The sequence below is a fragment of the Pleurodeles waltl genome, chromosome 6 (genome assembly GCF_031143425.1).
Source record: "Pleurodeles waltl isolate 20211129_DDA chromosome 6, aPleWal1.hap1.20221129, whole genome shotgun sequence".
In the NCBI taxonomy this organism is placed as follows: Eukaryota; Metazoa; Chordata; class Amphibia; order Caudata; family Salamandridae; genus Pleurodeles; species Pleurodeles waltl.
This window is the reverse complement of record NC_090445.1, coordinates 43,323,264-43,347,956: the sequence shown is the minus strand read 5'-3', so window position 1 is coordinate 43,347,956 and position 24,693 is coordinate 43,323,264. Positions and strand designations below refer to the sequence as shown.

The following is a 24,693-nucleotide window of genomic DNA, read 5'->3' as shown; positions in this document are numbered from 1 at the left end:
AGTGGTTTGAGGATTCCACCCAGTTGTCCTAGGTACCTGGTACAATATGCAAGCCACATCAGTATTAAACAAATGGCATGTCAAGACAAACTATCTCTCATCTACTATGTGACACATGGCTCATCCCTAATTGTCAGGGGGAGCAGTCAGAATCTCACTCAATCACTTAGAAGTGTGACAGACAGGAATATGCCCTGTACTCAACCCCTTGTGGGTGCTGTGCTCCTCTCAAACGCCCATCAAGCTCCAGATAGGCCACCAACAGAATGCAGGCCACTAGGTGGGGCATGGTCCGACGGGCATTGGGAGGACAGCCCCAGCTGGGCCGCCGTGATCTTCTGGGCCCAGCATCTCAGATCCTCCCACCTTTTTCTGCAGTGGGCACTCCGCTGGCTGTGGGCCCCAGAGGTCTGCACCTTCCTGTGGATGGCTCTCCATATTCCTTTCTTTTGATAGGCATTGACCTGCATGGATGCAAAAGACAAATCAAGAGCTCATGATCACAAGTTTCATCACAAATGAATGAGTCACATTATTGTCAGTTACATCAAGCTTGAACTTTCCAATTTTTTCATTACTACCTAAGTGTGACACTTACAAGCCAATAAGTACAGGGCCATGACTACAGACATACATTTCCCTTTTCTGCAGATCAACACACCAACCTGCTCTGGGCCCTAAAATAACTAGGTAGGCTTACTGACATCTTGTGGGACATGCTCTAGCAACCTGACTGAGATGTGAGCCACTATGAAACACATCACACCTCTGTGGCTTCTGAAAGGTATACTCCTTAGGCATGAATGGACCAACACACACAGGGGGTCATTCTGACCCTGGCGGCCGGTGACCGCCAGGGTCACCGACCACGGGAGCACTGCCAACAGGCTGGCGGTGCTCCCGAGGGCATTCTGACCGCGGCGGTTCAGCCGCGGCCAGAAAGGGTAAACCGGCGGTCTCCCGCCGGTTTACCACTGCCCTTGTGAATCCTCCATGGCTGCGGAGATTCTGACACCCCCTACCGCCATCCTGTTCCTGGCGGGTCTCCCGCCAGGAACAGGATGGCGGTAGGGGGTGCCGCGGGGCCCCTGGGGGCCCCTGCAGTGCCCATGCCCATGGCATGGGCACTGCAGGGGCCCCCGTAAGAGGGCCCCGCAAAGTATTTCAGTGTCTGCTAAGCAGACACTGAAATACGCGACGGGTGCAACTGCACCCGTCGCACCCCTGCAACTACGCCGGCTCAATTCTGAGCCGGCGTCCTCGTTGCAGGGGCATTTCCTCTGGGCCGGCGGGCGCTCTTTTGGAGAGCGCCCGCCGGCCCAGAGGAAATGTCTGAATGGCCGGTGCGGTCATTCAGCGGCGGTACCTTGGCGGACGGCCTCCGCCGTCCGCCAAGGTCAAAATGACCCCCACAGTCTGTGAAATGACTCTCTTCATACAGTCCCTACAGGCTACTGCCAGACTACAAACTCAAACATCACTCATGGGTGACAATGAAGGGACTGGCATGGTGGGTACAGAAAGTGTCTAGCCTGTCAATCTGTGGGCATTTGCAATAACAAAGGCAGACTCATGCCACTTCAGGGGGTGGGTTTCTGTTTTATGTATCTGTACCACAGAACACACTTTTGGACATATGTGTCCATACTACATAGGTGGCTTCCAACAAGCAAAGGCATGCATTGTCTAGTTTCTGCTATGTGACCAAGCTACTGAGTCATATATTGTGGTCTCCCAGGAATCAGCGCAGTCTGCATTGTGGAAATGTCAGTTATGCAGTAGGCCTGCACAGGACAAATATGACCTGTATGAAGGTGACAACAGTCTGTGGGAGTAAGGGACCTGTCAGGAGTCAGAGAGACACATTGACAATGATGCTTGCTAAGTGTACATCTGTCACAGATCAGTAACCCACCCCTGTACCCATTCCCAATCTGATCAAAGGAATGAGGCATTCCGGGCAGCATATAATACCAGAGCCTCATATTGGCCACATTACAGGATCTGCAGGGGTACAGGGAGCGGGCACAGTGCCACAGTGACTCCCCACCACATTCCCATCACTTCCATGCATTACAGTACACCATGTAGCCAACAGCAAACTGGCATGTGGTGTGTGTGCCAACCTGAACGGCAGAGATAGTGATGACATGCCTTACAAACAACAGTCTAGCAAAGGCAGATGTCTGAAGAAATGTCTGTGGCAACATACACATAGCTCACATTACTCACAATTGACACCTACAACATGTACATACATGTTGACTCACCTATACATTTATGAGAAAAGCGATGTCAGTGATGGCTGTAAAATCACCTCACCTAATTCTGCACATCCGAAAAAAAGGTGGATCAGGGAATACAAAAAACAAACACACCACAATGTGAATGAATTCAACATATGGCACTGGCCACCAATACCTGCACATTGACTCTCCCGTTGATGCCACATAACTGCGTCTACAGGCACATGAGTACTCAGTCTGGCACACATGGGCACAATCTAGCCTGCGACAAGGGAAAGGATGGTGAAATACAGAGAAAACTGTGTGTATGAGGCTTTTACCTGCTCCTCTGGTGCACCATAGAACTGTCCATACAGGGGGAAGGACCTCAGTCACCAGCATCTTAAACTCCTCCAGTGAGAAGGCAGGGGCCCTATCACCTGCTGGATGTGGCATGATTGCTCCCAGAGGCGGTACACAGCAGCTCGGTAGAGGAGGTGTTGCTGGCAGCAGTGTCAGGAGTCAAGTGAGGAATTTTGTAGAACATGGCGGTCACATCAACCACGTACACTGTTGTCACTGCCAGTGGACACAGCCATTGGCCTGCGACCACCACTGGTAACAACATTAGCCTGCAGCTTTGTCCGTTGCTGTTGCAACCGCCTACCGGTATGACAACTTCTGCCAGCAGTTGCAGGCAGTTCCTAAGTGGAGTAGGTCAGGCAGCCGCCCTTTTACAGGCCTGAAATGCAGAATTGGGTTTAAAAAACTGTGTCACACCTCGGGAAATGTTGTTTTGAGCTAAAAAAAACTGCTTATCCTGTATTGTCCTGTTGGTCCAACTACTCAAATAACATTTTATTATGCTGCAGGGCACAGATGGCAGAGGGCACAGTCCACCCTCGTCAAAGGTAATTTTTGTGCCTGAGACATCCAGTCACATTTCAAGTAGAATTTTGATGCACAATTCTAATTTAGGTCCAGATACATGATGTGTACACATGTGTGGCAAACCAAGGGGGTTAACATGTGGCCCTTGTGTTATTGCTTTGATGTGTACTGTTTGCCATGTCCATCCCTTCTAAATTGTCTTCTCACATGTTATCCTTGACATGCATCATGTATGTTGCTGTGGACACAATGACTAATGTTCTTGTCATATAAAGGTAGCCAAGGAGAGGGAGGATGTGACAACCACCTGTCCTCTGTCCACTGCCAGACCTTCAGACCATGTAAGAAAGGCACATAATCCTCCTTTACCTGCTGAATCGGCGAATAATAGTGGACTTATGTTGTCAGTTGGAGCCAGATCTGATGCCAGCTATTAGTTATCCAAACAACATACCATCCATTGTACAAGTCATGTCAGTGTTGCCCTTCATAGCCACAGACTCCATCCAACATACAGTAGCCTGATCTGGAGGTATGTCCCAACCTATGTTCAGTCTGGTGTTGAAGGATGTCCTCTCATCAATGTTGAAACATACTGACAGCTATATCCAGTTTCCCCGACGTGAGGATTTAGCCAATGTGAAGCCTGACTTTTATGGTTTTGCACACATCACACATGTGGTGGGGGCTATTGATCGCACACATGTTGCCTTGGTCCCACCACATGCCAATGAGAAAGTATACCGCAACAGGAAGATCTTCCATTCCATCAACTTCCAAGTTGTATATTTGCCGGACCTATACATTTCACAGGTCTGTGCCTGTTATCCGGGTTCAGTCCATGACGCCTTCAATATGTGGAACAGCACTATTCCCCAGCTGATGGTGCCTGGCTGGATGGTAAGTCACCTCTGTCCTGTTTGTGTGTGTGCAATGTGCCAAAGCAGCTTGAACAGTGTTTGGGTGGAAGGTCTGAAGTGCACAATATACTTGTATTTTGTGCTGTGTTGGGCCGATTGTATCATGTGTGTGGTTATGTAGGCATGAAATATGTTGTCATCAAGTGCAAGCCAGGCATTCACCCTTCACATAGGCTAAACGCTCTTCTTGTATGACCTGTATGTAGCTGCAGGTATGTTTCATCATTGCAAGCCACAGTGCCTGTGCCACAACTCTGACACGTATTTGTCATACCACCGAATACATAGTGATTGGATTATGATGGACCTGTGATCAGGGACAGTTGTACTGCCCTCTGTCTGTATCTTGGTTTATGTGATGTTGGATTACTTGGTTTTGGTATGTGATAAGGCTCAAGTTGGTGACCCCATTCACTTCTCTGTTTGCCTATTCTACAGGACAATGTCTCACAAGGCCCTTTCTTCTGTGGTCTGAGGGACTGTACCTCCATGTATCTACCCTGACACAATATGAGTGAGACATTCTTGGCTATGACAGTCCAGACATATGGGCAGCCTATGTGCTGTACAGTGACATAAAATGTTTGGTGTGACTAGACACTTGTACCAATGTGTTTGTGTGTGTTGCTTGTAATCCTTAGCAGGACACTGCACATGTAACACATCCTTCCTTGCACTAGTATCTTGTATCTTCATCACTTGCTTCACATGGTCTTACATCTCTACATAGCAACAACTGAAACAGAAGCAAGTAGACACAAACTTTGTGATAGGTGGTATTTATTGTGAATTTGTGCATAGAATAAAAATAAGGGACATGACGGAACAGAAAAGTGAAGGGTTCAGCCATGGTGGATGAAATCATTCTAGTAGATGCCACAGCACTGGAAGTCCAAAGTCCAGTGTACTTCTCACATTGGAAATTGAAGGTGGTTGAAGAACATTCAACAGAGTGAATATGTGACACACAAAGACGATCCTTCAGGAAGTGGTAACTTGCTGGCAGTGGTCAGTGTCTGGCCATCTGCACCTCCTGGATTCTTAGCTGGATGTCTTCGCTCTTGGGGGTGGGAGGAGCTGCTGCTACAGAGGTAGGGGTGTCTGGCGCAGGTTCTTCCCCTGACAGGGCCTCCCTTCCATTGGCTGGCACTATTGAAGAAGGACCTGATGCTGATACTCCAAAGGAAGGGAAAGAGTGTTGCTGACGATCCCTGATCAAGGTACTGCTAATGTCCCTCAACACACCTGTTATGGAGTCCAGGTAGGTATTGGTGGCCTCCCACTGCTGAAGCATGTCCCTATGGATGTCCCTCTGCACCTGCTTCATCTCCTGGAGTTCAGAAAGTACCAGGCCCATCACACCTTGGGACTCCTGATAGACCCCCAAGACTTGGCTGATGATGTCCTGGCCAGGAGTATTCCCAGTAACCTCATCCTGGTGGCCCACAACATCCCTCCCATGCACCCTACCCCACAGACCTGTGCCCTTGCCACTGGTTGCCCCCTACTACTGGTTCAAAGACCATCATTGTTCGAGGTCTTGTGCTGTGACTCAGGATGCCTGTGAGGGCGAGGCAACCTGGCTGGGAAGTGTTGATGTGGCTACAGTGAGACTCATTGTAGGGGTCTGGCCAGGTTGTCCAGATGGGCCTGACCTGTCCTCCATGTCCAGACGTCCAGGAGTGTTGTCATCACTGAGGGCTTCATCCAGGGGGGTAGCGGCAGTCTCATCTGTGGCCTCTGTGTGCCCAGTGTGGACCTGTTGATGTGAAGATACAATGTTACTGGTTGTATTGTTACATCTACCTCCAAACGTTTACAGTGAAATTTTGCAAAGCCTGTGTACAAAGTTAATTTGCAGGTTATCCTTTTGTGACAGGTACCCATGCTATTGGTTGTATTGCTCTGACATTTGTGAAGCATGCCAATTCCATTTAAGTTAAGAAACTGCTGAATTTAGCAGTTCATTAGAATTTGGGAATGGTGAGCAGAGAATGCCAGCAAAACAGTGGCTGAGCAGGATGTGGCTTTTACCATTTTGAGGCCTAGTTGATTGTTATGCAGGCTGACCCAGGAGTTTGTTGAATATGTGATTGAGTCATCATGAATGTGTATGCAGCCAATACCATTCTGGCGATGCATCTTAAAGCCTTGTTCTTCATATATGTTGCACACTGGATGAGGTATCCTTCCTGTCCTTAATAGTTTGATCTTGGCTTAGCAGTTCAAGATTAAGCTAGGTGGCCAGACACATCTCTAAGTTGAGCTGATCTGTATCTTGGCCCCTCCCAGGTGAGTAAACATCATTTAAGAGTGATCAGGTAAGGGTTTTTGGACAAGTGACCACTGTTCTGCTATTTGAAGTTACTTGAACAGTGCCTCCTGGAAGTTGCATTGAGGCCACTCCCCTAGTTCCCAACACTAGCCAGATGTTATCCTCTCAGGTAAGTAAACTTCCTTTGTGAGTTCACTAACAGATGCACTGGGGCAAGTGGACACTGGACTGGCAATTGGAGTTAGCAAAACAGGGCCCATTGGGCTTTACATTCAGGTCACTCCCACTAGTTCCCAACACTAGACAATTGTGATCCTCCCAGGAGAGTGAACTTCCATTGTAAGTTAACAGACAAGGATCTTTAGACAAATATACACTGGGCTTGTGTTTGGAATTGGAGAAACAGAGTCCCCTGGCCTTAGTAGTCATGTCACTCCATCTACTTCATACACTTGAGAAATGCCATCCCCCCGGTGAGTACACTTCTTATGGGAAGAGGACACTGGATTAGTGGTTGGAGTGTTAGTAAGAGACCCTCCTGTGAGTTGCAGTCATGTAACTCCCTGTACTACACACACTGTATAAATGGTATCCTCACAGGCTAGTACACTTCAATTGAGAGTTAAGACACAGGGGTCCTCGGGCAATAGAACAGTCTGTTGGTGTTTGGTTGTCGAGAAACAGGGCCTCCTGGCCTTAGCAGTCATGTAACTCCCTGTACTACACACACTTTACAAATGGTTTCCTCCCAGATGAGTACACCTCAATAGAGAGTTAAGACACGTGGGTCTTTTAGGAGAGAACACTGGTCTGGTGTTTGGAGTTGGAGGAACAGTGACTGCTGGGAGATACAGTCCTGTCACTCTCACTACTCCCCAATACTTGACAAATGTTATCACCTCAGGTAAGTAAACTTCATTTTGTAATTTATGAACAGTGGTCTTTGGAGAAGAGAACACTGTGCTGGTGTTTTGAGTTACAGATACAGGGCCTGCTGTGAGTTGCAGTCATGTCACTCACTCTAGTACACACACTAGACCAATGTTCTCCCCCTGATGAGCACTCTTCGATTGAGAGTTCACTAACAAATGTTTTCGAGCAAGTGACCACTGCTCTGATGCTTGGAGTTACAAATACAGGGCCTTCTGGGAGTTGTAGTCATGTCAGTCCCTGTTCTACACACACTATACACGTTATCCTCCCAGGTGAGTACACTTCAATCGGAAGACTTTGAAGCACAGGACACTGGGCTGGCTGAGTGGAGTAACAATAACAATGTCTCCTGGCCTTAGCTGTCATGTCAGTCCCTGTACTACACACTTTTGACAAATGTTATCCTCCCAGGTGAGTACTCTACAATTGGGAATTGACAAACAAGTATCTTTGGAGCAGAGGACAGTAGGCTGGCTGAGTGAAGTAACAGTAACAGTGCCTCCTGGCCTTACCAGTCATGTCAGTCCCTGTACTACACACACTATACAAATGTTATCCTCCCAGGTGAGTACACTTCAATTGGGAGTTGACAAACAGGGGTCTTTGGAGAAGAGAACACTGGGCTGGCTGAGTGGAGTAACAGTAACAGTAAATCCTGGCCTTTCCAGTCATGTCAGTCCCTGTACTACACACACTCGACAAATGTTATCCTCCCAGGTGAGTATAATTCAATTGTGAGTTTACAAATACGGGTCTGTGAAGCAGAGGACACTGGTCTGTTTTTTAGAGTTACAGGAACAGTGCCTGCTGGGAGTTGTAGTCATGTCAGTTCCTGTACTAAACACACTATACACAGATGTTGTTTCCCCAGGTGAGTCTACTTCAATTGTGAGATGCCAGGCAGGGGTCTTTGGACAGGTGGACACTAGACTGATGGGTGGAGTAACAGTGAAGATGGCAAAAGGTGAGCAGTAAGCATGCATTACATAACATTTTGGTGGCATTTTTATTGTTGTAACTTACCAGACCCCACTCCCCCAGGTATTCCTGTCAAGCCCTCAGGATGCAGGTTGGCCAGGACCTTTTCCTCCGAGGGATGGAGATGTAAGAGAGGAGTGGGAGTGCCACCGCCAGTCTTCTTGGCCTGCAGCCGGTGCCTGGAGGCCAGGGAACGGACCTTGGCACTGGGGTCGTTCCACCTCTTCCTGATGTTCTCCTTTGTGCACAAGTCAGGGCTTATAGCATTCACTCTGTCAACTATCCCATCACACGTTTCTATTTTACTACTGGGAGTAGTGTTCCGAACAATTATGACTCAACTCCTATTAGTTCATCCACCATGACTCTTAACTCTTCATCAGTGATACATGGATTTTTAATACGTGCCATGGTTGAAAAAAAAATTACAGGAGACAGTGACTTACTGAAGAGAGGAAGTACAAAAGGGTGTGACTGGACAATTGTGTGCAGGGTGTGGTATGGGATGTTGAAAAAAAATTAAAGGGGTGCCTATTCTATGGAGTTTTTTATGCGCTCTGTCTTGTTGGCTCTTTCCAAAGTGCAGAGGATTGTGGTGTGTGAAGGGGTGTGTTTTACAGTGTCAGCTGTGTTGTTTTCAAATCCAACCAATGTGCAGGTGTGTATTACTTCGGTGACAGCGGCCTGCAGTGTTTCGGACTGCCATTGGTTGACCATCATGGGTGCCCGCCACTGCGACTTTGAACTTGTAATACGGTCAGTGGTTGGTCGCGGGGCTGTCGGTGCTGGAGTTTGAACCACCTATTTACGGGCCTCCGCGCCACTGCCAGTCAGCCTTTTTTTGCTTGCCGGTCGGTGGTCCTGCCTGTGTAACTCATAATAGGGTGGTCTGGAAGACCACCAACATGGTGGCTTTTTTGGGACCGCCAACATGGTGGTCTGGTGGTCCGACCGCCAAACTCGTAATGTGGCCCTAAGTTCGAAGGAAAGCGCTGATCGGGCACAATCCACTTTGTGTATCTAAACCTTGCTCCATAGCAGCCATCCTTAACGTTTGACTTTGCTCTAGTCTAACGTGTCCAGATGTCTGTAGTTGGAGCTTTTTGCTCTTAAGTGCTATTTTGGACCTTAAACTTTAAAAATTCATAACTGTTCTTCTGATTGGATTTTTGTTGTTTTGGTGTCAAATAATTTATTAATATGTACTCTTTTTTTTATAAATTAGATTAGGATTTTTTTTGTGTTTTCACTTTATTACTGTTTGTGTGCTGCATAAATAGTTTGCACATTGTCTTTAAGTTAATTCTGACTGCTTTTTGTGCCAAGCTACCCAGAGTTAAGCACAAGTTGTGACTTTTTTGCCTGCAAGGGATTGTGACTGCTGCTTGTCCAGGGCTCAAACCCCAGTCAACCAACAACCCAATTTCTCACACTGGTGTTCAGCGGTGTGGGTCAGGACTTGTGTTTGTACAGTACCACACATTGTTTTGTGTTACATAAAAATCCCAGATAAATAATCTGGCATCAGAGTGACTTCTTTTTAAATTCTCCTTAGTCCCCATTGGTTGTTTCTTTCTAAATGTAAGTAACCCTACATTACTCTACTGTCACTCTACTGTCATGGAGATGGAGCTGATGACTGTTGACAATCTCACCAAGTTTGTGCTGCAAACGCTCTGCAAGGAGAGGGAGCTGGATGTGGGCAGGAAAGCTTCCAAAGTGGACCTACAGATTGCCCTCCGTCCTATGAGGCGGTCAAGAGGCTGCAAGCAGCAACAGAGGATAATCCTGAAGGCACAGAGAGAGTGCCCAACCCTGGCAACAGGCTGAATACCAGGCAGCTGGTGATACCTCTGGAGATCACCACATCTATTGGGAAAATGGCCTCCTGCACAGTGAACCCAAGGCACTTGTGCATGGGGCAACACGGGCACTAGCTGTTCCCCAATGCTACAGGGCCTTCCTATGAGGGTTAGAGCAAGAGATTTCCCTGACCGGACATCTTGGGCCAGGACAAGACCTTTACCAGGCTTGTTCTCAACTTTTACTGGCCCTGGATGAAAGTGTCCTCAGATGCATTCTGCAATACCTGCTTGACCTGCCAGACCAGTGGGAAGACAGGGAAAAAGCTGAAGGCTCCCCTGCACCCTTACCTAGCATAGGCACCCCCTTTGAAAGGGTAGGCATCAATATTATTCAGCCCCTGGACCCCAAGACAGCCTCTGGCAACAGGTTTATCCTGGTCTTAGTGGACCATTTTACAAGATATCCAGAGGCCATACCTCTGAGAACTGCAACTGTATCTGCCTAATGAGGATTTTTCCTTGAGTGGGCGTCCCCAAAGAATCGGTGTCTGGCAGAGGCAGCAAGTTTTTGTCTGCATCTATGCAATGAGCATCTTGAGAAAATACACACACCACTGCTTTGTACCTACATCCAAGAGTTTTACAAACAAGTCCAATAAACAAACATATTCACTTCTACAAGATCACACTTGCCATGGACTCACTTCCACAGTTTCACTTTTGCTTTCTTATTAGATATTAAAATTTGCACCCCAGTACAGAATTCCAGCTACACAACTATTGCGGGATGACTATAACATCCTGGAGTTTTTGCAAACAATGCACACATGCAAATGCAATACCAGAGGATTGTCAAATAAGTGGAAGGATTGCAAAACTGCTGCAGTTCCTCAAGTGGTTACAAGAGGTTCCTCTCAAGTCAGATACAATTGCTTGAAATTCCATAGCTGGGGGGCTGTGGCTTCAACCTAGAAATCTGTAATACACTCTTGATACTTTAAAGCTTTGTACTTGTTTTTCTAAAGCTTAAATAAATATACCAAAGCAGGTAGACAGCGATGAGTCAATATTGCAACTTAGAATAAATATCTTGAGTGTTATGGAAATAATTGATGACACCCTACTATGTAAAATGACTAGTAGTCACTGGCAAGGGCAAGTGTTGCAAAAATGTTATCCTTTGGGAACTATTTTTTTAGGTGTATACATACATGTAAAAGGGAGAAATGCAGTGAAGCCATCTAATGGCTGATGTGGGCTGGTCCACTACTCATACTTTGTGCTCTGGTGGGAGGGAGCATTATTTGAGGGACATTTGAACAATGGTCTGTGCTGATTAAGATCCTTCATACATGTATTTATTCTTGGATGATATGTTTTGGAAAACATGATTCTGGCAAGACTTAAAAATGGGTTTGACTGACAGGATAAGGCAAGGGTATTGGTATACTTGTTCTACGTTGATGTACAGCTCTGGTACCACAGCATGTTCTGAATGAAAAATGTCAACTGCAAAAACAGTATGTATCCTGAAGATATATAAAGTTATTGTTTTCTTTAAACATTTTCCTTTCATGTTGCGAAAGGTACCTTTTTTTTTCTTGAATGGGTTTAGCAGGTCCCGTACATTCGTGGCGGATGATATAAATTGTGCTTTGACATCTTCTGGTAGGTCGAAGGAATATTTAGCTGTAAAGAAGATTATGATATTTTGTATTAAACCTGTGAGGGTGCTGCAGAGGCTATACTAATTGCAATACAGTGCTATTCAAATCAATATTAACATAACATAACAAAACATAAAAATAACATAAAGTACTCAATTGAGGTAGAGATGCTCTGTAAGGGCTGGAAAGGAGGCAGGAAGAAAGGAAGAACTGAAGGGCAGAAAGAAGGAGTAAAGGAAATGCGAAAGTAGTAAGGAAGGCAGCACTGGTACACTGTCTTTTATCAGGGTCTACATCTGTCCAAACGTCCTCAATACAGACACAATAAGAAGGACAATGTTGAGGAAAGTGATAGGAGCCACCAATCCATATCAGCACCAGTATCTAAAAGTTGCTTGCCTAAACGCCAAGATCAACTTACAGTTCCTGGCACATCTTCTTTGGTTCCAAAGGTTATTTGTGAACTTACAGTACCTATTGATACTGAAGCAAGTAATATTTCTAATTAAGAAGGAGGTCAAGATATTTACAGTTTTCAGTGCACTAGATCCTTCATTCTCTACGTCTGATTTTTTTCATGAAAGTTACCAGAGCTATAAAAGGGCTTTGACTTTTCTAAATACTGCTCCAACTTCAGGTACACTGCCAGTGATGGATGTAGAGACTCATTTATCTGACTCCTTTCCAAATGCTTTATAACCCACAGATCAATTTCATATGGTTACCACAATAGAGATACAAGCTTTGAACATCATTCCTTCTGCTAAGCCAGCCATGTTGGCTTGTTTTCAAATGTGGCTTTTCCATACCTGCCAAACCTTTGTGTGGACAGCCTTTATGTGCCTGCAAAAGCTCACACTCAGAACTGTGAGTTTGGAAACTTTTAAACACTATATATAAGTCCCCGTAGGTCAAATATTTTATGATTATAGGAATTCCTCTTGTGTAGTCATCCGGAATAGCTTCTGCAGTGGCAATGTCATAGCATTCCAAGCTTCCCCAGCACAGGACGCTCCCCACCGAAGATCCATGGTTTTGAAGATCATCTAAGAAGTTCTTTCTCTAAATGTGTATTCACTTCTCACCTTATCAACTGATACATTTCACAAATCATCATGTGAGCTTCTTCAAGAGATTCAAACAACTAGATTGGACGCTACTGAATTGCTTCCAGAGGTTAGAAAAGGTCTTGGGATATTACTTCCTTTTGTCCTTATAAACGCGAGGGGCATCAGACCATTTCCAGACTGATACACACTAAACCTGTTTCTTCTCAGTAAATGTTTTCATCATTTTTCTGCATTTTGGAAGGAATGCAGATAGGAAGCTGGAGACGTCAGCAGTCTTCTAAACTGTGTACCTCCACAATGTCATTAGATAAAAGCATGGAATATACCTGATGTGGGTAGCAGGAATCCAAAACTATTAGCACAAATGTTCTGAATTTGGAGCTATACTCTGCCCTACAAATACGCACAGAGGTTCTCATCAAAGTGGTTGGCATTGTTACCCTTGATATGTACATCTTTAGCCCTATTTGGAAAAATGACTAGTTTGGCGTGACCACTGTCCAAAATCTGAGTGGTGTGCAATGATCTACACCAACTGTGAGTTTTGATAAATCTGAATAGGTGTTGCTTCACACCATCTTAATGAACCATTTAATTCCCGCTCTGACAGACTAATTTAGCCTTCCGTACATGCCTCAAGAAAAGTTCTTGTCCTCAGTAAAACAATTCAGCTTTGCTTCACTCATGCTGTTTGGTGGTGCCAAAGATATTTCGGCAGCTTAGCTCTGCACATATTCACCTAGTCCCACTCGCAGGAGTAATAAGCATTGGCAATGTCAATCGGTCTTGTCTTTGGAAATGATCAGCTTTGCCAATTGCTTTTGCAGGTTCTGTATAGCACTTGGATGCTGTGAAGCATCGTCATGCAAAAAAATAAAAAAGGTGCCATGTTGCACACGTTTTCAGAAAGCATGTGTGTCAGCGGAATGACATGCGCACTATTTGCTTTGTTTTTTTATTTACCTATCCAAGATGGAGAATGCCATTAAAAAAAAGCTCCACGGGATTCGGGACAGCAGTGGGTGGTAACAGCAGAGCAGGTGGGGGGAAGAAAGGGAGAAGGCAGCAAACGGAGGGTGGGAAAAGCACAAATCGGAGAGGATACCGTGGGTAAGAGACAGAAGCAACATGTAGCACTGGGTGGGGAAGAGAAATACCTGGGTTCAAGAGGGGTGAAAAGCACACAAGAGCGACACTGGAAAACACATGCATTCTTGGGGAGTCCTCAAGCAAGAAGAAACAAAAGAAGTGAAAAAACAGTAGTAAAGAAGTTATGTATGCTCCAAGGCACGAAAAGTCACAAGATGGACAAAGAAAACCATTGAATAAGAAGCAAACAAATGAGAGGCACAAAAATGGCAACCAATGGTAAGCAATAGGTGGAATTTAAGCCACTCTAAATTCAGGTAAGCAGCTAATAGGTCTTTTCCAACCACACCACTTGAGCTGTCTGGTAGGCTCAACCTAAAAATAAGGTTTCTTCAGCCTCATCTGGCATTGCACCGCTGTCAGCCTGCGAGCCTCAGTAAAAAAAGATACAATGAACCATGGGTTCAATCTGAAATCATTTTTTGATGAAATGGTCTCCTTTACAGATTCCTAAATATATAGCTGAAGGGCCTCACAACATGCATCATCAGACACCCAGCATCTGGAGCTCAAAACAGATGTTTCTGAACATCAAGTCTTCCCTAACCCTTCTGATGGATAACACAACAGACATGTTGAAACAAGCAAGAAGCAAAGCAGTCTCATATGTATTATTACCTAAAAGTCCACCTCTCTGACTGGAATCTCCAGGACAATGTATCTCCTGTTGCATCCTAACCAGGAGAAGCACGTGGGGGAGGCTGTTCTGAGCAGATTGTCCACTGAGTGGGATATCATTTAATAGGGCATTCGAATATTTCAGTATTCCAAACTTTTAGTTTTCCGCTTCTAGACCTTTCTACTACATAGAACAAGAGTTTAGCGTTGCTTCAACATTGAGAACAAGTAAAGGTTTCTGTGAAATGCTCTTCGATTTGCCTGTTAGAGTAGATTCTGAAAAGTATCATATCTCCACCACTGATCAATTTTACTCTCCAGAATTTCAGATCCAACTACGCAGAGAGGACATTAATAAACCCTTTTGGATTTACCACTTTTGGTTCTTTGATTCCCTTCTCCTGTCAGACAAACACTTACTCCAACATGCATAGGCTTCTGATGTTATACTTCAGCAAAGGAGCGGAGTATTTACCCCTTCTGACTTTTGCTAAAGTTGTAAAAGGACTGCAGTACACACCCTTTGACTAGTTGAACACTAATGTGTGCATCTAGTACAGGTGTCTCCAACCCCTGGACCGCGAGCTACCAGTTATCAGTAGCTCCCAGGCACCTTCAGAGTAGCTCGCATCCTTGAGTTAATTTTTAAAGAAGCACATTATTATCTTCAGGCTGCAGATAGGAGGGCCTGCTAATGAGCAATGCTCTCAGCTTTCTGGCCCAGAATGGGCACAGAGATGAAATACTGAGGCACTGAGGTATTCAACTCTTAAATCAAAGTCCTTGTCAACTCAGTTTTGGAGCCAGGAACAAAATGATGTTTCTGAATGCTTTTGAAAGGGAGAAAATTAAAATGAAGAGGTAACTTACTCATTAAGTTAACTCTTCATTTTAATCTTGTTTCTAGTAGCCCGTAGACCCTGTGACATATTTATAACTGAAAAATACAGTCATTTCTGTTTGTAAATGGGAGAACCTTAAAGTGAAGAAAAATGGTTCTATCAAACATTTAGGGCCTGATTTAGAACTTGGTGGATGTATTACTCTGTTCCAAAGGTGACAGATATCCCATCCACGGACATATAAATCCTCACAATGGGATTTATATTTAGTGGACAGGACATCCATCACCGTTGTAACGGAGTAATTCCCCCACCAAGTTCAAAATCAGGCCCTATGTCAATGTTTTATGAAGCATGTTTCTTTAACTTTAAATTCCTCCCATTTAAAGACATGGATGTATTTTTCTGTTATCATAATGTCACTGTGTCTACAGACCACTGGGAGCAAGATGCCTGCTGTTTGTAGATGTAACACTTTGAGATGGGAGGAATATTAAATTATGTGTTTTATGGAATCTATATAAACATAAAGATAACTCTTCATTTTCATTTACACACAGCAGGCATCTTGCTCCCATTGGCTGGTAAACATGCTGCCATATTCATAACTGAAAAGGACAGACATTTTTTAAATGGGAGAATTTTAAAGTGCAGAACAATGTCCAATATTATGGACATTTTTGCAGACCTTTTCTGCATTTTAAATTTCTCCTATTAAAAGAAATGGTTGCATGTTTGTGTTATACATGTACCATCGGTGCCACATATGGCAAAAGGCTTGCCCTGTGCGACAAGTACATAAGACACAGGCTCTCAGTCACTCAGAAACATAGATCCATTCATACACACACATATTCATAAATACCCATAGACTACGCTCTCAGTGAAACACATGGCAGCCCTGTCATAGTGCCCCTAGTCAAAGTAATTTGTTCAAACCATAGCTTCTGGCTCTATGCACATTAGGGTTAAAGTCAATGAAGCTGGTAACAATGCACAAGTTGCTTGGCCTTCTATAGCTCTATAGCTCACAATGATTTTCACTGATCAGAAGTAGCTCTCACTACAGAAAAGGATAAAGATCCCTGATCTAGTAAATACATTTGGCATATGACGTGGATGATTATATTTTGTTTTGTTTGCTATTTGTCTCTGGAGAAAGGTTCAGGCTTTTATGAATAAAGACATGTCCTTCATCAGCAATTTGTACAATACAGAATTGAAGTTCACACTTTAAGACATTGCTTACCAGCTGTTGCAAAATCGCTCAGCAAGCAGAGAGTGTACAATCTGACTGAGAGATGAAGAAAGAAATGCCATCTACAAGGCCTGCTATATCTTCACTATCCCAACAGACAGTTTATTCCTTAGTTGGATTTAGCCACTTCTATGTGGAGAGCAGCTTGGAGCTGCCTTCCGTCAAGACTATTTCCTCATCTTTATTGGGGTGGGGGCATGGCCATGCCCATGCTGGGCAGTCCCCACCCCTACAATTAAAAACAAAAAAGTAATCCTTTGTGTCTAGTGGGATTTCTGCCTCTCTAGGGGGCAGATGGGGGTAATTGCCCCCATCTGCCCCCCAGGGGGTAGAAGGACTTTTTAGCCATTTTGGGGGGAAGTGGGGTTTGGCCATGCCCATACTGTGCAGCCCCCACCCCTACAGTTACAAAACAGAAGTAATCCCTGGTGTCTAATGGGATTTCTGGCCCCCTGGGGGGCATATGGGGCAGTTCCCCCATTTTCCCCCCAGGGGGGCTGAAATCCCACTAGACACCAAGGATCACTTGTTTTTTGGAACGGTATGGGTGGGGGCTGCACAGCATGGGCATGGCCATGCTCCCATCCCCATAAAAATGGGAAACAGTCTTTCTGTCCCCCCACCCTCCTGGGTAGCAGATGGGGTTTTGTACCTGGGGTGGGGTAGAAGTGTAGGGGTGGGGTCTGCCAACCATGTGAATGGCCATGTCCCCAATAAAAATGGGTTAAAAGTCTTTCTGCCCCCCTCTGGGTCAGGAAACTCACTAGAAGCCAGGGATTTCTTTTAATATAGGGGTGGGCGGCTGCCCAGCATGGGCATGGCTATGCCCCCACCCCAAGTAAATGGGGCAACATTCTTTTCTGCCCCCGATATGCCTCCTGGGGAGGCAGAAAGTCCACTTTATGGCAGCAATGTGTATTTTTAATACAATAATAGGGTAGGTCTTTCCCAGCATAACATGAAGCATCACCCTCACCCCTAAAACCTCAACAGTCTTTCTGCTCCCCTACATACTAAAGCATCCCATTGCAATGGCACTCAAGAGGACATTTGATTCTTTTGTGTGTTATTTTTACAAATGGGCCAGCAGAGCTTGCTTAACTTCCAGTATCATCCCAAATGTGAACGGCTGCACTTTTTGGGCTTGGGTAGGCTGCCACCTGGAAAAACCAACCAGACCCTGACCGTTCTGAAAACTATATATCTGGGAGAGTTCAGGGTGGAGTGCTTTGCATGCATCCCATACTTACCCACAATGCCCTGCAAAACTCAAACATTGACTAAAAAAACACACTTCCCTCACATTTATTTGAGGAAAATGTCTGAAATATGTGGGGAGCCACAAAGTTCCTACCACACAGCATTCCCTCAAGTATCTTTATAAAAATGTGTGGGTTGGCTAGGAGACCTTGACACAAAAGGACCTAAAGTGCTACGTGGAGAGATCAGCAATAGGGGGAGCCGTGGGATTTGGGGCCATGCTTGGCCCCCACCCATGAAAACCTACCAACCACAGACATTTTTGAAAAGTACACAACCAGGCTCCCATTGTCCTTGGTTTGATCCTTTCCTGTCTTGGGCCCAGCAAGTGGAGCAGCATTTTTATCGGCATAGGTGGGGCAATGCTGGATGGTAGGAATTTTGTGGATTTCTGGGGATTCAGGAAGTTTCCATCACAGAAATGTAAGAAAAATGTGTGATTTCAGGCAAAGTTTGAGGTTTGCAGGGCGTCGTGGGTAAATAAACGTCATGGGATCCATGCAAGTCACCACATCCTGGATTCCCCTAGGTGTCTAGTTTTCAAACAGGAAAGAAATAATTGGATTTAGAACATCTGAATATGTATTCATCATCATAGGTGGACAGGATCAATGGATAAGATGGTTCTGGGGCATTGCCTCAGGAGGATGTTTGTGCAGGATACTAAGCGTGAGCCGGGAAAGTGTTTGTATCGGAGTGATGGGCTCAGGGGGTGGTTGAACTCAGGAATATTTTCGGCATGGAGGATGACCTGAGCGACAAGATGAGATCCTGGCTTTGGAAAATTGTTGAATGGGCTTACTTGACAGCTTAGTGGCCAGAGAACTGCTGCCTGCTCTGCCTAATGTATCCACAAATAAGAAACATGTTTTTGAAAGCAGCACTGGCCCTTTTATTAGATGCGGGTTTTTAAAAGAAAACTGTTTACAATTAGGCAATGTAAATGCAGGAATGGACTTCTTCTCTCCAATTCGGGTCTCCATCTCTACACTAACAGCCAATCACAGGTGGGCACAAACTGCAACCTGCCTAGTTACTATTCATTAGGCAAGTAATTTGGCGACCCGCTGAGAATGTAGTATTTGTCATTGGACATATTAGTGCATAGGTTGCTTTGCAAATTGTATTTCCATTTGCAAACCAGTCAGTGTGTTAGTTTGACATTCCTGGTTTGTGAATGGGAATAACACACCAGGCCATTAGTAACTAAATCGGAGACTGGCCCTGAAAGACCATTGGATAAGGATGAAAACTAGTCTGGAAGTTATTGGCTCAGGAAGACTGACAGATAGAGGTGATGGATGGCTCACAAGTTGATCAGCTCATGGGTTAATTGGGTCAGGAAGGATTACCGGATGTGATGGATGGTTGGTTGAGGTGGCTTACTGGATCACATGGGTGACTGACTAAGGGATGTGAGTTACCCAGAAGGATAATTGCACAATGAGAAAAACTGCCTTGAAGGAGCAACTGGCTCTGAAGGATGACAGGGTTAAGTAGGACATTGGTCTAGGACTGAGTAAGTAGTCACTGGCTCAGTGAGTAAGCAGCGCATTGGGTAGTTAGTCTGGGTGAACAATATGAAATGATTAAGAGTTTTGGATATGTTGATTGATTAGCCTAATGGGGTAACTGACTCGGTAAGAGGATGGTTTAGCACTGATAGACTCAAGTGTGTTATTTGCTCAGGCTGTTTCTCTGTTTGTGATTGGTCAGGGCTGCATTGTACAAGGGATGGATTATCTCAGTCAGTTTTATGATACTGATTCCAATAGACAATGTCATTGGTCTGTGACTCTCTGGGTCTTAATGCTCCCAGTGGGATGAATAGTAATTTGGCAGAGCCATGTTTATCATGTGAGGTTCTGCTCTCTGTGAAAACAGTGTGCTTGGATTTTGTGTACATATAATACTCTGTTTAATTAAATATCTCTATTTATTGACCTACCCGTGCTAAAGGTTCACCTTTTGGTTGGCGTGATAAGTTTAGGAACAATGATTATTGCTTTTAACTTGCCTGTCAGTGCAGTTCTGGGTGCAGCCGGCTTTAGGCATGAGGAACAATAAAGCCTCTGCTATGGGTATAACTTGGGCATGTGTAATAAAGGTATTCTTTTGACAGACTGTATTCATGACAGAAGGTAGGCAGGTAAGTAAGAGTGTTAGATGAAATGAAAAGCTTACCCTCGCAGCTAGGCTCTGTGCCTGTCCATTCGCCTGACTCCAGGCACACTCGCTCACTGGAGCCCACCAAGTCCAGACCACGGCTGCATGTGTACGAGACCTTTTCGTCAATCTGGTATCGGTCTCCCATTTTCATCCCACCAATAGGAATCCCTGGATTGGGGCAGTGGCCAGCTAAACAGAAAGAAGAGAGAAAGTGGTTACTAAGTATGAGAGAGTAACAATGTACAGAGACATGCCTACAGCTGCTGCACTCGTGGAAACTTTTCCCTTCTTCCCAAAGTCCTATTAGTGGGTGCATGGTTGTGTGTTCTCTCCTTTTATCCAGTGACTGAGTGAATGGATGTCCCATTTTAGGAAGTTTTTGCTCTGCGTCTTAATTCCCTAAATTAATGGGTGAGACCTGGCCTAAATTTGGATACTAGGCAAGAGTAGGTTGTGTGCACTATTCACAGTGGGATTTGTGAGAACAGTTTGCTGTCAAGGTGAATGGCAGTGTTCACTCTTCCCACCCACCTGCGACAAACAAGGACCTACTTACCTTCAGGAGACACCTCAAGACGTGGCTGTTCGAGCAGCAGCTCCCTCTCCCATCAGTTCCTTGAGACCCTCACGGGTGAGTAGTGTGCTTTACAAATGCTCTGATTGATTGTGTAAAGGGTTTGAAAACGTTGCCATGATCATTTATACAACCAGTGGGCAATCTTGGAGCTTTGTGATTGCTTAAGTCTGTTTAGTTATCTATGATAATTGAGCTATTGGCCAGTGATTGGTTAGGAAAAAATGTAAACCCATGCACATTCATCAGAACACATTGCAAGGTGAAAATCATTATTCTGGCGGAAATAAAAGATACCCTCTGGCGTGCAAGCGTGTGTACAGTATACTTTTGCAAATGTTCATTGGCAACAATCTGTAATCAATATGTGGCCTGTGCTCTTGGAACGTAAATGGCCTAAGCAGCAAGGTGGAATAGGAAGATTTCATCAACCGTCTGTCAAAATACGACATTGAGATGTTGCAGGAAACATGGTCGGAGAAGCCGATTTCCATCACAGGCTTTAAGGAATACCACCTAGCCGCCAAGAAACTAACAAAGACAGGCAGAGCAGCAGGTGGAATGTCAACATACGTCGGATCACATCTATAAGGCAACAAGCTCCGATTGACTTGGCCCTCTCATGGGCCCAAAGTGTTAGATTTACAGCCCTAACTACATCACATTTAGACCATGAGCCCTGCCTCTTACTGTGCAAAGTCTATATGCATCCAAACAAAAAAGGCAAAGCGGGAAACTTGAAGTTTTATATGAACTAGTTAAATCTTTACAATACATGTTTCCCAACGCAAGGTTGGTCCTATCGGGGGACTTTAACATGCATGTACTAGAAAGTAACATCAATTATAATCAGTCTTCAGTGTTAAGTGCAGACAACGAAATCCCCCTGATAATAACATCATTCCACATAAATGACCGGCTTGGAAAAGAATGCGTCATGGCTGTGGAATGCAGGGATCTGTACACACTCAACGACCGTCTCCCTCAAGATCAACCAGCAGCCTTTACCAGAGTTATGAACAAGTCCTCTTCCACCCTAGATTATACTTTTGTTGACTTGCAGTCACTCACTACAGTACAGTATCCTCAACAGAGTAGAGAGTGACCACTTAGACCAACACATCGAACTGCTGTTAAATCCTCCCACAACATCTCATGCAAACAATTTGCTGATCACCCCAAGTGCCTACAACCCAAGACGTTTGACGTTTGACATGGAAAGGAGTAGAAACTGATTCCTTAATTTGTTAAGGGGACCCCATACCTGGTTCTCATTTGATACGCTTCTGAAAGACCTTAACTACGACACTGCAGGGTCACTTTGCAGTAATCAGGGCAAAACAATCATAAAACTACGAAGGGACAATAAGGTTTACCAATGTCCTTTGCCAGGAAAAAAGAAAACTAAACAAGGCCCTCAGAAAGTTCCGGCAGTATGTCCCAACTGCCGGCTACGATTCCAGACAACAAATTGTTGCCTTAAGACAACAATATAAGAATAACATTTGGGGGGTCATTCTGACCCCCGCCGGCGGCGGAAGCCGCCGGCCTGGCGGGAACCGCCAGAAGACCGTACCGCGGTCAAAAGACCGCGGCGGTCATTCTGAGTTTCCCGCTGGGCTGGCGGGCGACCGCCAGAAGGCCGCCCGCCCGCCCAGCGGGAAACCCCCTTCCACGAGGATGCCGGCTCCAAATGGAGCCGGCGGAGTGGAAGGGGTGCGACGGGTGCAGTTGCACCCGTCGCGATTTTCAGTGTCTGCCACCCAGACACTGAAAATCTATGTGGGGCCCTGTTAGGGAGCCCCTGCACTGCCCATGCCAGTGGCATGGGCACTGCAGGGGCCCCCAGGGGCCCCACGACAGAATGACCCCCTTGGTCTGCTAAGCGGTCTTACCAGACCCAAGTTTGGTTGAAGCTTTTGCAAAACGAAAAATAGCCACAGCTTTTGGGCCAAAATGAATTCCCTTGCAAATGGGAGAATCAGCCATCATAATGCAGGAATTTCGGAAGCAGAATGGTCAGCTTTCATTATGGCAGCATTCTCAGGGGACCAGGAAGGAATTAAGGAACATGCTGCCTGTCCTGCCTAGAGTGGAACGAGCTTTTCCAACTTGTCAATTTCAATCCCCTTCAGAAACACACTGGCTGCCTAAGGCACACCTGCGGTTAACCCTCAAGACGTTGAGATCTGTGTGTGAAAGCTGGTTCGAGATCAGACCCAACAAACTATCTTTTAATCGCCTTGATGGACATGGAAGCCAAGATCTTTGCCTCTAATCTAATATTGGACTTGTAAGTGTGGACTTCGGCTTCCAACATCATCCCAAAAACACAGACGGGTTTTAGGGCAGGAATGAATACTTCCATCAATCTTTTAGCGGTCTCACTTCTCACTGAAAAAGTAAGGGAGAAAACACATGTCACTTTATGCCTGCTTCGTTGACTTAACATCTGCCTTTGACAAGGTGCTGCACCTGAAACTATGGTCAAAAATGGCCAGCTGGGGTATACCACCGAATTTGCAAAATTTAGTTAGAAACCTACATACAAACACCTGGGTCCATGTTAAAATTGGAAATGGCGATAGATAGCTACTTCATATCTTTCAAATTCATCTTGTGAAGTGCACAGTTGGTCAGCTAATGATCCATACAGATGTGCACATCTTTTTAAGTTCACACCATATGGCAGTTACGAGATTCCAATTTTGTTGTACTCCTAAAATCAATATAAATCATTAACCTCTATTATTACTATTTTATTATTTTTTGTTATTATTGTACATATATGTATGCAATTTATTCATTTATTGTGGGAGCCCCTTTTTTCTGGAACCTAGTTCAGCTGCACCATTTGCAGTTTTGCACCACATGGCCCGTTGTAAATGGAAAATGTCTGTGGTGCCCCCTTCCCTTGATGCCCTAAGCATGTGCTTATTTTGCTTAATGGTTAATCCAGCCCTGGACACCCATGTCACTGACTTTAGTAGACCAGTCAACTGGAAGTTTGTCTCCTTTGGGGACAGAAGGAGCAATTCAGTCTTCTGAGCATTTAATTGAGTGTAATTTTAGTTTCATTTTTTAATCCCATTCTGAATGTCCATAAAGGGGGAGCTAAGGGCCTTGAAGCTGCTGTAACTGAGGAACAAAGGGCTGAGAATTTAGCACTCACATACCCTACAAGGATTAGTGATAAACAATTTGCTATTTTGAACTGCTGCATTCTGTCCAGAAGATATGATCTGAAGCATTCGGGTGCTGTTCCTGCAATGCCTATTCTGTTTTTTGGATTTTGTGTAGGGTATGGTGATCAATAGTGACAAAGGCCGCTGATTGGTTGGGAAAAACTAGGAATAAGGAATTTCCTTCAACAAAGACTCTGATGAGTCTGTCCAACAGGTATTATGGATTTGTAAAAAAGGCTTTATTAGCCAAGCATGCATAAATACTGCAAGAAGGGGAGCCTTTTACAGCTGACATTAAATGGCGCTCATGAATCTATTAAGTTCCAAAACATCACAGTACTTCAAACGACCAGGCACAGTAGAAATACTATCAAAATTAGAGACACAGAATGTCATCTGTAGTCTTATGGATGGAGCGCTGCTACTCGCCTGGAACCCACATTGGAAATCGCCTAGAAGATATTGCATGTTACTATATCGGGAGTCACTGCATCAAGAATATCATTACATTGTAACAGCTATTCTTTCTATTAATTACTTTTATATTACATTTATAATATTTTGTTATATTTATTCATTATATTTTTACTTGATTGAGGGTTCAGCTGAATTTACTAACTGTATTGATGTTATTCTTTTTGGGGGGGAGGGTTGGGTGTGCTCACTAAAATCCCATTTCTATATTTGTATGTATTTTTATTTACATTTTTGTATATATGTATTTTTTGATCATTATTATTTACCATATTTTTTACCTAACCCTTAATCCAATACAAGAGTCTACCAAAGAATATCTGGAATGGACAGTTTTCTTAAAAGACATTAATTTTAATGTAATACCATAAATATGCTCCTATGTTTGGAATAAATATTT

General features: G+C 44.7%; 1 protein-coding gene across 1 annotated transcript in view; it reads right to left on the bottom strand.

Moving 5' to 3' along the window:
- The window catches only part of LOC138299142 (complement C2-like), a 479,732-nt gene that overhangs the window by 322,329 nt on the left and 132,710 nt on the right, over positions 1–24,693 (bottom strand). Inside the window, exons 4-5 of the mRNA XM_069237201.1 lie at positions 20,076–20,249; positions 11,618–11,716 (exon numbers count right to left, since the gene is read on the bottom strand). Coding sequence (XP_069093302.1) covers positions 11,618–11,716; positions 20,076–20,249 — 273 coding nt within the window. The remainder of the gene's footprint in view (positions 1–11,617; positions 11,717–20,075; positions 20,250–24,693) is intronic.